Source organism: Oryzias latipes, chromosome 21, assembly GCF_002234675.1.
Source record: "Oryzias latipes chromosome 21, ASM223467v1".
NCBI lineage: Eukaryota > Metazoa > Chordata > Actinopteri > Beloniformes > Adrianichthyidae > Oryzias > Oryzias latipes.
The window spans coordinates 14,948,971-14,963,364 of record NC_019879.2 but is presented as its reverse complement, the minus strand read 5'-3'; the positions used below and the strand labels follow the sequence as shown (position 1 = coordinate 14,963,364).

At 43.2% G+C, this 14,394-nt stretch overlaps 1 protein-coding gene across 10 annotated transcripts in view; it reads right to left on the bottom strand.

Moving 5' to 3' along the window:
* Positions 1-14,394, bottom strand: part of LOC101158397 (poly(rC)-binding protein 3) — a 137,210-nt gene that overhangs the window by 23,086 nt on the left and 99,730 nt on the right. For 9 of the 10 annotated variants that reach the window (XM_020712820.1, XM_011489554.2, XM_023950555.1 and 6 more), the window contains one exon: positions 14,157-14,285. The exons of the other annotated variant lie outside the window; for it this stretch is intronic. In XM_020712820.1, the coding sequence (XP_020568479.1) occupies positions 14,157-14,285 (129 nt within the window). The remainder of the gene's footprint in view (positions 1-14,156; positions 14,286-14,394) is intronic. 10 annotated transcript variants of the gene reach the window in all.

Here is a 14,394-nt window from a genome sequence, read left to right as displayed (position 1 = left end):
AGTCAGGCTTGGAGGAGAGGTAGAGCTGGGTATCATCTGCATAACAGTGAAAGTGGATGTTGTGTTTACGGAAGATATAACCAAGGGGAAGAAAGTAAATGATGAATAGCAGGGGCCCTAGGACAGAGCCTTGGGGCACACCTGTGGTAACTGGAACTGTGGGAGAGGTGAATGACTTTAATTGTATGAATTGTGTGCGGCCTGAAAGATAGGACTGGAACCAGCTGAGGGGTAAGTCAGTGATGCCAATGGTTGAAAGTCTTTCCAGAAGGATGGGGTGTGAGATTGTATCAAATGCAGCAGTCAGATCGAGTAAAAGGAGGATGGAGGCTAAACCAGAGTCAGCGGCGAGTAGAAGGTCGTTAGTAATTTTAAGGAGGGCTGTTTCTGTACTGTGAAACTGACGGAAGCCAGACTGGAATTGTTCATATAAATTATTGGAAGAGAGGTGGGTTTGTAGTTGTGGGGTGACAGTTTTTTCAAGGATTTTTGCAATGAGTGGAACATTAGAGATTGGGCGGTAGTTATTGAGACTGGTGGGATCAGAACCTGTTTTTTTCAGTATGGGGGTGACAGCTGCGGTTTTGAGAGCAGGAGGAACAGTTCCAGTCTTAAGGGAGGCGTGAATGATGCTAGTAATGAGGGGGGATAAAGAGGGGAGAGTAGCCTTGACCAGAGCAGTGGGAATTGGGTCAAGTTGGCAGGAGGTGGTTTTGGATTTGTTAATGAGTTCTGTGATTTGCTCAACTGATGGTAGATTAAATGATGAGAATAGCTGATGTGGGGAGAGAAGAGCTGGTGCCGTTACATTTTGACTTGAGTTGGATTGAAGTTGCTGGTGAATGTCATGGATTTTTGAAGAGAAATAAGACGCTAGGGTGTTACAGAAGTCAGAGGAGTACAAATGAGGAGGAAGTGAATTCTGGCAGGTTTTTGTATGTGAGAGGATAGAAAATAGGACCTTTGAGTTGCCATTAGTGGAATTTATCAAACCAGAGAAAGATTCTGTTTTGGTCTTGGAGATGGAGTCTTTGTATTGGATGATATGGTTACAAAACATGTCTTTATGAATAGTGAGCCCAGTTTTCTTTTAGAGTCGTTCTAGTTGGCGACCTTTAGCTTTGAGTTGTCTGAGGAATGGAGTAAACCAAGGTGCAGAGACGTTGAACGAGATAGACCTTGTTTTGAGTGGGGCGATAATGTCTAGAAAATTATGGAGGTTATAATTGTAGTGGGAGATCAGTTCCTCGGGAGGGGAGGCACTGTCAGGACTGGGCATGCTATGGATGAGTGAGGATAAATTGTCCAGGTTAATGTCCGTAATTTTACGAAAGCTAATGGTGCGTGGAAGATTGGATTTAGAAACAGAGAGGTTGACATGAAAAGATAACAGCATATGATCAGAATACGGGAGAGGGTCTGGTTTACAGTCCACAGGTGTAACACCCGAGCAGCAAACAAGGTCCAATACATGACCCTTAATATGGGTGGGAAAGTTGACATATTGATTGAGACCAAAGCTGTCCAGACAGGAAACAAAGTCTTTGGTGAGGGAGTTGGTGTCACTGTCCATGTGAATATTAAAATCCCCTAAAATTTTTATTCTCGGTGAAAGAGTGGAAAGGAGAGTTAAAAGAGCAGAAAAGTCAATAATAAAATTTTTGACTGATCTTGGGGGTCTGTAAAATGCAGCAACAATAGTTGGTACAGGGCCAGAGAGTTGACATACACTTGCCTCCTAAGTCTCATAAGCAGGGACAGTCACAGGCGTTATCCTCCAACTCTCGCGATAGATCATCGCAAGCCCCCCTCCGCGGCCGGAGCCACGTGGTTGCGCGATGTAAACAAACCCCGGAGGGGTAACATCATTCAGTGAGGTGAAGTCATTTGGCTGCTGCCATGTTTCTGTTTGGCACATAAAATCCAACTTGTGGTCGAGGAGGAGATCTTGGATGAGATGACCCTTGCTCGTGAGAGAGCGTATGTTCAGAAGACCAAAGTTGGCGGAGAGTTTGGCGGCCGGATCGTTAGGTGACCGAGGTAGACGGGCTAGGAAGGTTTGATTAGCGCGGCGACCAAAGATTCTCGGCAGATGGCGACTGGCGGACCAAAATGACTTGATGGAGTTGGAGTTGGAGTTCTCATCACGGATGATCCGACGCGAGCCGCAGTGAATGTATCTCCGAAGAGGCTGGAATATGATGTCCGGGTGCTAGAGCAGCACTGGTGGAGGTGAATCGAGTGGAGAAGAGCGAAGCTTGGCAAAGTCAGCGACAGAGTATTGGAGCAGGGCTGTCAGAGGATGCTTGAGAAATGACAGGATGATCCAGGCGACTAAAATCCAAACACAGTTGATCCACATTGTGGCAGCCTTGGGAGTAAGCAGCAGGTAAGCTAGCTCTCACAGTGCGTGTATGGTGATCCGAGCTCAAACGTTAACGTACACTGATCCAGGTGACAAACTGCAGATAGCTGCGAGAAGGTGATGAGTGAGGAAAAGTCACATTAGTAGCAAAAGACATAGTCCACAGGGGCAAGTAGAGCCTTAAAGTGGCATAGAGTCCAGGGAGCAGCTGCAGCCAAAACGCGCCAGCGTTCACTCAACCGGAAGTCATCAAATTATTTATGTTGTTTTATATATTTTCTTTACCCTGATCTTCTTTCTTCTTCTTTCTATTTCGGCTTTTCCCATCAGGGGTCGCCACAGCGAATCATCATTTTCCACCTCACTCTATCATGAACATCTTCTACCCTAACATTAGCCAACTTCATGTCCTCTGTTAAGACATCCATATATCTCCTCTTTGGCCGTCCTCTTTCCCTCCTGCCAGGCAGCTCCATCTCCAACATCCTTCTACCAATATATCCACTATACTTCCTCTGAACATGTCCAAACCATCTCAGTATGGCTTCTCTGACTTTGTCGCTAACACAGGCAACATGAGCCGTCCCTCTGATGTACTCGTTCAATATCCTGTCTAACCTGGTCACTCCTAAGGAGAACCTCAACATCTTCATCTGACCTCCACATCAGCCTCTTGTCTCTGTCTCACTGGTACCGTCTCTAACCCATAGAGCAGAGCTGGTCTCACCACTGTCTTGTACACCTTTCCTTTGAGTCTTGCTGACACTCTTCTGTCACACAACACTCATGACACTTTCCTCCACCCGCTCCAACCAGCCTGCACTCGCCTCTTCACCTCTTTTCCACACTCCCCATCACACTGAACTGTTGACCCCAAGTACTTAAACTCCTGCACCTTCTTCACCTCAGCCCCCTGTAACCTAACGCTTCTACCTTGATCCCTCTCGTTCAGACACATGTATTCTGTCTTACTACGACTGACCTTCATGCCTCTTCTTTCCAGACCAAACCTTCACCTCTCTAGCTGTTCCTCCACCTGCTCTCTACTCTCACCACAAATTACAATGTCATCCTCAAACATCATTGTCCAGGGAGATTCCTGTCTTACCTCGTCTGTCAGCCTGTCCATCAGCATAGCAAACAAAAAGGGACTCAAATCTGATCCTTGGTGTAGTCCCACCTCCAACTTGAACTCCTCTGTCTGACCTACAGCACATCTCACCACCTTCATCCTTCTCTCATACATGTCCTGAACTACTCTGACATACTTCTCTGCCACTCCAGACGACCTCATACAGTACCACAGCTCCTCCCTCGGCACCCTGTCATACGCCTTCTCTAAATCTACGAACACACAACGCAGCTCCTTCTGACCATTTCTGTACTTTTCCATCAACATTCTCAAAGCAAAAATGGCATCAGTGGTGCTCTTACGGGGCATGAAACCATACTGCTGCTCACAAATCTCCACCTTCTTCCTAAGCCTGGCTTCCACTACTCTTTCCCACAGCTTCATTGTGTGCCTCATCAACTTTATTCCTCTACAGTTGCTGCAGTTCTGCGTGTCACCCTTGTTCTTAAAGATCGGGATCAGAACGCTTCTCCTCCATTCCTCAGGCATCTTCTCACTCTCTAGAATCATATTGTAAAAACTCATTAGAAATTCCACTGCTGTCTCTCCTAAGCACTTCCATACCACCACAGGTACCTCATCAGGACCAACGGCCTTTCTGCTTTTCATCCTTTTCAGAGCCTTCCTAAACTCATCCTTTCCAATCTCTGCTACTTCCTGCTCCACAACAACCACATCTTCCTCCCTTCTTTCTCTGTCATTTTCCTCGTTCATTAGCGCCTCAAAATACTCGTTCCATCTTTTCTGTACACTCTCCTGGGTTGTTGGCACCTTTCCATCTCTGTCCTTAATCACCCTTATCTGTTGCACATCCTTCCCATCTTTGTCTCTCTGTCCGGCTAGTCTGTACAAGTCCTTCTCTCCTTCCTTTGTGTCTAACCTGTCATATAGCTCATCGTAAGCTTTCTGTTTTGCCTTTGCCACCTCTCTCTTCACTCTACGCTGCGCTTCCTTGTACTACTGTCTACCTTCCTCAGTCCTTTCTACATCCCACTTCCTTTTAGCCAACCTCTTCCTCTGGACGCATTCCTGTACTTCCTCATTCCACCACCAAGTGTCTTTACCGTCTTTCCTCTTTCCAGATGTCACAACTAGCGCCTTCCTACCTGTTTCCCTGATTATCTCTGCTGTAGTTTCCCAGTCATCTGGAAGCTCATCCTGACCACCCAGGACCTGTTTCAACTTCTGCCTAAATTCCTCACAAGTTTCTCCATTCTGTAGCTTCCACCACTTGGTCTTCTTTTCTGTTTTCCCTCTCTTCTTCTTCCTGATCTCCAGAGTCATCTTACACACCACCATTCGGTGCTGTCTGGCTACACTCTCTCCTTACCAAAACTTTGGAGTCGTTAACCTCTCTCAAATTACCTCGTCTACATAGGATGTAGTCCACCTGAGTACTCCTACCTCCACTTCTGTATGTCACTCTATGTTCCTCTCTCTTCTGGAAGTAAGTGTTGACTACAGCCATTTCCATCCTCTTCGCAAAGTCCACCACCATCTGTCCCTCCAGATTCCTTTCCTTCACACCAAACCTGCCCATCACCTCCTCATCACCTCTGTTGCCCTCACCAACATGCCCATTAAAGTCTGCTCCAATAACAACTCTCTCTCCTCTGGGGATACTCTCTATGACCTCATCCAACTCACTCCAAAATCTCTCCTTCACTTCTAACTCACAGCCAACCTGTGGCGCATACCCACTGACTACATTCACCATCACCCCTTCAATTTCTGACTTTAGGCTCATCATCCTGTCTGAGACTCTTTTCACCTCTAGAACACTGTTTACAAACTCCCCCTTCAGAATCACTCCTACCCTGTTTCTCTTCCTATCAACACCATGATAGAACAGTTTGTATCCTCCTCCAATACTACGTGCCTTGCTGCCCTTCCACCTTGTCTCCTGCACACACAGTACATCTACCTTCCTTCTCTCCATCATGTCTGCCAGCTCTCTGCCTTTCCCTGTCATTGTGCCAATGTTAAGAGTCCCTATTGTCAAACCTATGTTCCTGCCATTTCCCTTCTCTCTCTGACCACGGACCCTTGTGCCTCCCCTCTTTCTTCGACCAACAGTAGTCAAATTTCCGCCGACACCCTGTAGGTTAATAGCATCGGTGGCGGTCTTTGTTAACCCTAGGCCTCGACCGATCCGGTACGTCTAAAGTGTTGTGGATGATTCGCATGGTTCTTTTGGCAATTTTTACACCGGATGCCTTTCCTGACGCAACCCTCTTTATTTATCCGGGCTTGGGACCGGCACAGAAGTAACTGGCTTGCAACCCCTGTGGCTAGATTATTTTCTTTACCCTGATAATTTTCGTTTAAGTCAGGGGTGTCAAACATACGGCCCGCGGGCCGTATGCGGCCCGCCAGATGGTTCAATCCGGCCCAGTCATGAAGAGTAAAAAATTATAAGAATGTTTAAAAAAACAAGCACGTTTCTAGTCCATTCCTGTGGCAAGTTATGATTTTTTAAAGAAAAAAACGAAATGCGCAATTCCGCCACTAGGAGAAGGAAAGGCTAAAGCAAAACAGGTGAAAATGCATATCTTTGCACCTGCCAAAAGTGAAACCTAACGGCTCTGTGTCTGAATAAGATGTAGTTTGGTTCCCCGCAAGCCCCACTGCTGTTACATTGTCATAAGAATGATCAGTAGTGACTCCCTTATGACCAAGATGTTGTCAAAAAGAATAAAAGGGTTGAAGTGAAGTGCTGAGCTTTCCAGGAAAAATGGACAAAGTTTTATTTGTTCACAGAGTTGAATGCAAAACCTGCGTGCTTGTTATGTCATCAACAGGTAGCAGTGCTCAAAGACTATAATATTCAGCACCACTATGAGACACTGAGAAAAGTTTCACCATTTGCAGTTAAGAAAAGAGAGGATTTACCAACTAAAACCTGTCCTGAAAAAAAAAATGTCTGCATTTACTGCAGCGTGATGTCAGTGATGGAGCAGTGACAGACACCTGATTGCAGACAAGTTGGAGCAAACATCCAAACCATTTTCAGATGCTGAACCTATTGAAAAATGCTTCATGCTGCAGAAGTCTTGTTCCCTAAAAAGCAGTCTGTCAAGGATTATGATTGCAGATACAACATCTCTGAGGAGACTTGGGCGCCATATTAAGGAATCCAATCATTTATTGTATTTTCGGTCACTATTGATGAAAGCACAGATACAGATATTGCAAAACGGTGCATATTTCTCAGAGGTGCTGAAGAGACCGTCATAGCTGAGTTTCTTGAGTTGATGGACCCAACAACAGCTGATGACATAGTCAGTTCTCTTGTTACAATACTGGACTATGTTGGAGTGAACTGGTCACGTGATGTCAGTCTGGTCACTGATGGCGTCCATTAAAGGTCAGGAAGAAGGCAGGTGTTGCCACAAAATTCAGGCAGAAACCAGGAAAAGATTCTTGGACACTTCATTGTGTTTTGCACACTTGAATGACAGTAAATATGTTTCTGCTCAGGATCTGAATCCTGATATTAATGGCTGGCTGAAGTTTGAGGAGAGAACGGAGGTTGTCTCCAAATTCTTGTTTAATTTAGTTTAATTATTCATTGATTTGCACATTTACATTTTAGGCAGATGTTTCATTTTTTCCATAGCCCTTCTTGAGTTTATTATAAGGATTGATTCAGTGTCAAATGTCCAATATTCAGTCTGAATAAAATTAAATAAACTGAAAAAACTGATAAAGTGAAATGCATTTTATTTTACATCCATTGGCCTCTGTGAATGAGTATGAATGTGTAATAATAAGAGATTAGGCTACCATGTTGGCTGAGGCATTTTTTCCAACTGAGTAAAAAAAAAAAAAACAGAAAAAACAGTTTTTTGCTTTTATCTTACTGGTCCGGCCCACTTGGGATCAGACGCCTCGAATGCGGCCCCCGCACCAAAATGAGTTTGACATCCCTGGTTTAAGTACTGATTTTAGAATAAGCTTAGTTACTGTTGGGCTATTTCACGGCCAGCCGCTGGAGGGCGATCATCACGCTGGTACAAAGTAGTTGGAAAAAGAATGTATTGAACATTGAATAGTAAACTTGTGCTTTTTGATAAAGTACTCCAAATTTCATTGAATGAAAGGTGTCAAATAAGCAGAGAGAAGGAAGACAGGCACTTGGATAAACAATAAAGTAAAGGAAGTAAAAAAGGATGCTCTGACACAATAGTTCTAAATGCTGTTATTCTTTGTGTTCTGAGATTTTTTATTTTACAATGAACCATTTTGTTGATTCATTGCCTGACATCAGAGTAATCCATCTCAAAGTGCGTACTTCCTATTTGTTGTTCAACTACTCTATTAAGTTTTGTCTACACCGTCCTATGCAACGCTTGTCCAAGCGACCATTTCCAATGAAAAATCTTTAAACGCATGTATATGTGCATTTCAGGCTTCTGTATTCAAAACTCTTACATTTACGCCTAGGTACAAATTTTCAATGATCATTTTCGGGTTTTACGTACAAAATGCACTGCCATGGAATGCACATTAAAAATTAAAGCCGCAAGCGGCGTTGTATGGCACCACTGCTGCCCGCACCGCCCTCACCACCTTCACCGCCCTCACCGCCCACCTTTGATCAAGGCAAGTCAAAGCTGCATTTGCTAATTATGCCATATATGCTAATGTCGCTAAAAGTGCTAGCATTGCGATCAGCATCATCAACTCTCTCAGAAAAACACATTGCTCAAAATGCTAATTATGCTAACTATGCTAGCTATGCTAATGTAGTTAAAAGTGCTAGTATTGCGATTAGCATCACCAACTCTCTCAGAAAACACATTACCTGAAATGCGAATTGTGCTAACTATGCTAGCTATGCTAATGTAGCTAAAAGTGCTAGCATAGCGATCAGTATCATCAACTGACTTAGAAAAACACATTGTTTAAGATGCTCATTCATTTTTTTATTTTCATCTTCTTATCCGTTTGTCCCTTTCGGGGTCATGGGGCTGCTGGAGCCTATCCCGCCCACTTGTGGGCGAAGGCAGGGGACACCCTGTACAGTTTGCCAGTCTTTCGCAGGGTAGAGTGTCTGCAATCACACACCCATGCACTCTCACATTCACACCTAGGGACTATTTAGATTGACCAATTAACCTATGAAGCATGTTTTTGGACGGTGGGAGGAAGCCGGAGACCCCGGAGAAAACCCACGCATGCACGGGGAGAACATGCAAACTCAACACAGTAAGGTCCCCCATTGATGTTCTGTTTCAGGTCCCCCAGCTGGGACTTGAACCGGGGCCTTCTTGCTGTGAGGCAAGAGCGCTAACCGTGCAGCCCTCTTGTTTAAGATGCTAATTATGCTAACTATGCTAGTTATGCTAACATGGCTAAAAGTGCTAGCTTAGCTTAGCATCATCAACTGACTCAGAAAAACACATTACTCCATTGGTGAGAGCTATATGTCATAAGTTAGTAAAAAAAAAAAACTCTTTTTTCAAAATGGCGGCTTTTCTGTTGATTTTATCTCCATAGCAACCATTTTGTGTTTTGGTCGCAACGGGAGGAGGAATAGATCGACTTCAGTTTCAGACGAATCTTAAAAGTAAACTTTTTGTTGTCCTTGGCAACAGTGGTTTTATGCTTACCACGCCCACAATCCTTATATGTTCCAGTGTTTTTCAATGTATTCAGTTTCAGGCATGAATGCATGCATTCAAATGTCCCAGTATTACATTGAAAAACACAAGAGTTATAACAGTGGTAGCTTTGGTAGCTCGCCACACGGCCCCCCTATCAAAATCTACAACTTCTAATTGCAACATTTTATCCAGAGTAGATGGCGTTGAATGCCCAAAAAGTTTCGAGACGATCGCTGAAAATCGCAACGACAAGTTTACGTTTGAATCCAGTGGTAAAATAGATAAAATATAGAAAATTCAAGATGGCTGCCTTTTCCCGAGGTCAAAGGTTGACGAAGAGGTAGTTGTGAACTCTAGCAACATGTGTGTGAAATTTCTTGAAAAGAAATGTTCATTTTTTCATATTGTGTAAAAACGTGAAAATGGCGAGATTGCAGACTTTGGCACAAAATGGCAGCCAAACCGTAGGTGGTGTTGCCATCCCGTAATGACTTCAAAACTTCCTTTGGATATCGCGGTCAAGGGTACATTGGTTTCGTTAGTCTATTCTCCCCAAAAAACAGTTGCGAATTTTGTCGTTTTTGCAGAGTCATCACATTTTTTTGCGACAGATTTTTGCTTACCACGGCCACATTCCTTTATCGATCTTGTCGTGCGTAACATCGTTTTGGTCAGCATGGGCCAGAGAATCGCATATTTCCTCTTCACGACATTCCAATAAAAAATGTGCGAGCTGGCTAAGATGGCAACGGTTGGGAATTCGCCACGCACACGCTGTTCTAAATCTACAATTTCTTATTCCAACATTTTGTCCACATTACCTTGCTATGGATGCCTGAGAAGTTACAAGACAATGGCAAAAAATCCCTAGGACGAGTTTTCGTTTGTATGTGGCACTAAAGGGGCTTTTTTTAAAATGCAGGATGGCGGCCTTTTCCCAAGGTCAAAGATCAACGACACTTCTGTGGTGTTTGTAGACTGGACCTGGCAGCATGTGTGCAATTGCGTGAAAATCGCTCAAACAAAAGTGTTGTTTTCTCATATCGTGGGAAAACACAAAAATCGCCAATTTTCAGAGTTTGCCACAAGATGGCCGCCAAGCTGTAGGTCGTGTGGCTGTCCCATAATGATTTCAAAACTTCTTTGGGATATCCCCAACACGTGTGTTTCGGTTTCGTAACTGTATTTTGATGTTTTTTTGACGGGATCGCTGGCCGTGATGTCATCGTCTTGGGGGGTGTGACGTTGACTTTGTGGAAAATTCATTTGCAATTTATCCCAGGTGTGTGCCCATTTTGGTGACTTTTCGTGTATGCGGCGGGGGTCACATTTTCGCTGAAAGGCGGCGAAGTCGTTCCAACTGCGAAAAACAATATGGTCCTTGCAGTTAGTGACTGCTGCTGCGGGCCATGATTAAACCAAGTCAAACTTTGACGAATAAGTGAGTTGGATTTTGTACCATTGTATGGATGTTATCCCTTTTAATTCACAAAAGAAAATTTTGAAAATTGATCATGGAGGAGAAATCAATAATTGCAGTTTGTGGCTGGCCGGAATTCTATGACACCAAGTCTTTCATATGTCGGAATAGAGCTGTGAAAGAAAAAATGTGGAGCCAGATTTAAGAGATTTCCACCACTTTGACATTTTGCACCAACCCTTTTCCAACTGTAGGTTGGTGGACATGCAACAACATAGCAAATGAAAAAAAAGAAGCCCCTCCCTTTTTGTCCAATGTGAACACCATGTGCTAAAAGTGCATTGCTGAACCTGCGTCACATGCTCCGTGTGACAGTGGCATAAGAACTACCCTCATATCCTCCATCACTCATGAACCTCCTACTTGGTGTTACTACAGCTAACCTTTACTAAAATCTTTACTGTTCTTCCTCCAATTGTGTACAAACCATCTCAAACTTCTTCCCTACATTGATCTTTAAAACATCTAACATGCGCTATTCCTCTGATTTATTAATTCCTAATCTTCAATGAATTGCTGAGTCAGGTGGCCGAAAGGGCTCACACTACATACAAAAGAAAAAACGCAATGGCATTATCCGAAGCACAACGAAATTACCCGAAGCACAACGACATAACCGCAGCAATAGCGTTAACCTCAGAACAACGGCAATGAGGACTTTGTTTTTTCCTACCGGCGGAAAAAAAAATTCAGTTTCCATCTATTCGGTGCAACAGAGTCTTAGAATTCTGAGAAAAATGTCAGAATTATCTGTGACCTTTTTCTTTCTTTCTCCATATCCCTAATCCTCTTCCGTAAGTGGGTGTACGGAAAAAAAATCGTAAATTTACGAGATTTAAGTGGAGGTGAGCATACAGTGCAGCAGCAAATAAACGCAGCAGCAGAGCAGACAGACTAAACTTAGTTGAAAAGGTAAACTGAATGTTTATTGATAACGTTCCCAATGTTTGGAAGCTCATTTGTTTGATTTACGATTTATTCCTGTTTTATTTATTGATGGGTGGCTTGCAGGATTTCTGCAGCCCGATGAAGTTGTCGCTGACGGTGTCGGTGTCCCTGCACCTGTCCACTTGAATCCTTTCTTCCTCCATTAAAAACAAGATCTCTACGTCTGTGTGACGCTTCCGCCTGAGAAGAAGCAGCATTTTTTGGGATTGTCAACGTTCTAATGCTAATATAACAGACCATTTTCATTCCTCTTTATTGTTTTATGTTAAAACGGGACGTTTCATCTGGAGGAGGGGGCGTATGTAACACTGTTTACTTTCGCGTTGGTGTTCGGATGACAGGTTCGGTGACAAATGAACTTCAGGGTGTGTGAATGAAAAGGAGAATAAAGGCTGCAGCGGTCCTCTACACCCAAACGTGTCTCTGAGCTCCTTATTTTACAGATGAACCTATCCGGAAATAAAGCTTCACAAAAGGCTCCGCATATTTCATCTTCCAGCTAGGCTCCGATAAACTGAAAACTTTGGTGTTTTTTTCCTCGTTAATCGATGACTTTTTTCTTGTAAGTTTACGATTTAAATGTCGTAATTAAAAAAAAAAAGGCAAAGAGCATTAGATGCAGATGTCACTATGTGGAGAGCTGGGTAAATTTATAATAACAGACAAACGTTATAGACAAACGTACGGTATATTTGTACGAAATTATGTTATCTAGTAAGAAAACACCCTAATCTTTTCCAAATATCACGTAGCTATCAGGAGCGCCGAATAGTTTGAAACTGAATTGTTTTTTTCCGCCGGAAGGAAAAAAAAAACTCCTCATTTCCATAGTGCTGAGATTAATGCTATTGCTGCGGTTATGTTGTTGTGTTGCGGGTAATTTTGTTGTGCTTCGGGTAATGCTGTTGCGTTTTTTCTTTTGTATGTAGTGTGAGCCCTGTCTGTGCCACTCCAGATGCAAACCACAGCTTTTTTCTCTGTATTGTGTCATAGGCTTTATTTAGATCAGTGCTTCTCAATTATTTTTTGCAAGGTACCCCCTATGAAAAAGAAAATGTTTTGCGCCCCCTTAACCCCCCCCCCACACACACACACACACACACACATACACACATTCACGCGGTGACAATATATATGGAAATAAGGAGACGTCATAAAAATGTCTACACTGGTTGATAAAGAAAGACATTATTAGCATGAGCTGAGTAATCAGATGGCACGTGATGATCCTGGTGTTGCGCAATCTAGCGCTCCACGTGCGCTGTTCCACCTCGCAGCCTGAGCTCACTATCCCTCCTCTCTCCTTCTCACACGCGCAGCTGTGACAGGAGACGGGTGCAGCTGCAGGGACAGCAGTTTACAGGTTTCAGGCTGCCGCTGTCACCACCGTGTCCCCTTAAATTTGGGCCCCGGGTAATTGCCTGTATTACCTGTGCCTAAAACCGCTACTACTGCGCGCCCCACTATTTGAGAAGCACTGATCTAGATCTACAAAAATACAATGCTGCTTATTCTGACCTTCTCTGTTCTTCTCCAGAAGTATCCTCACTCCAAATATTTCAACTGTGCTTCTCTTCCTTGGCATGAAAACATATTTTTGATTTCTGATCCCAGTCTAACTTCTACTACCCTTTCCCATAACTTATTTGTTTAACTCAACAGTTTCATCCATAGTTTCCACAACTCTGCGTATCTTTCTTCTCTTCAAAAAGGGAACCCGAACACTTCTCTTCTATTCTTCATTCATTCTCTTACTTTCAAAGATCTTGTTCAACAGTCCAGTCAGAAACTCTACTGCCACCTCCCCTAAACACTTCCATACCTTTACAGGTATGTCGTCAGGTCCAACCACACAAAAAACACTTTTTTTTAAATTTTATATTGATGATGTGTCGTATCATGACTAAATGCTTTCCATTGAGTTGATTTGATTTAGGGTCAAACACAAAATGGCAACGTCATTTTGGTAAAACCTATTATTTTACCATACCACAGTGTATTTTACAAAATTTTCATCTAGGTATACTACAAACTCAGTTCCCTGTTTAATGATAAATGTAGGCAACCGTAAATTCAAATTAACTGCAAGTTCAGAGGTGTAAGGACTTAACTGGAAACCCTGCAGGAACATGTGGGCCACGACAAATCTGCATACTCAGTTTCTTTAGGAAGGAAAAGCAGTATTTCTTTGACATCAACTTTTTTGGGGAGACCAATCTGCCTATATAGCCATCTGGACTTACAACTGTTCTTCATTTAGAGGTGGTGTTGCCCCAAACAAGTCTGTCTACATTTACACTGTGGCTAAACCAGAGTGCAAAATCCAACAGCCAGAGTTGTGTTGTTTTTATGCCCTCAAAGATCTTGGAATACAAGATAAAAATGCAAGCTCAATAGTACTGGCAATAAAATTCTAAAGTATAATACAAAAATAGGTTTAACCTCCTGAGAGCCCGTGTGTACAAACGTGGACAAATAGCTTAGAGAAATAAAAATTGCACTCAAAACAAAAGCTCAGGTCTCAGGAGGATAATACATATTATTTGCTATAGATGGGTTCAGTTAGCTAAGGACTTTTCTTAAGGACAATAAGAAAGACAAATATTTTTGCTTTCAACATACCTCCAGCATGACCACACAAATTTGTTTGACACACTGAATAATTGCTTCTGGGGTGCCAGAGATTGTCACTGCGCGCTCTGTGGAGTTGGGAAGCATGTCACCCGCCACCTGAACCTGGGCCCCTGTTGACTAGAGAAGATGAAGTAACTGTGAGGGACAAGAACTTGTTAACAATGACAATCTGCACCACATATAAGACAGCAGAGCTTATCTATAGTATGCTGGTCCACAAGATCTA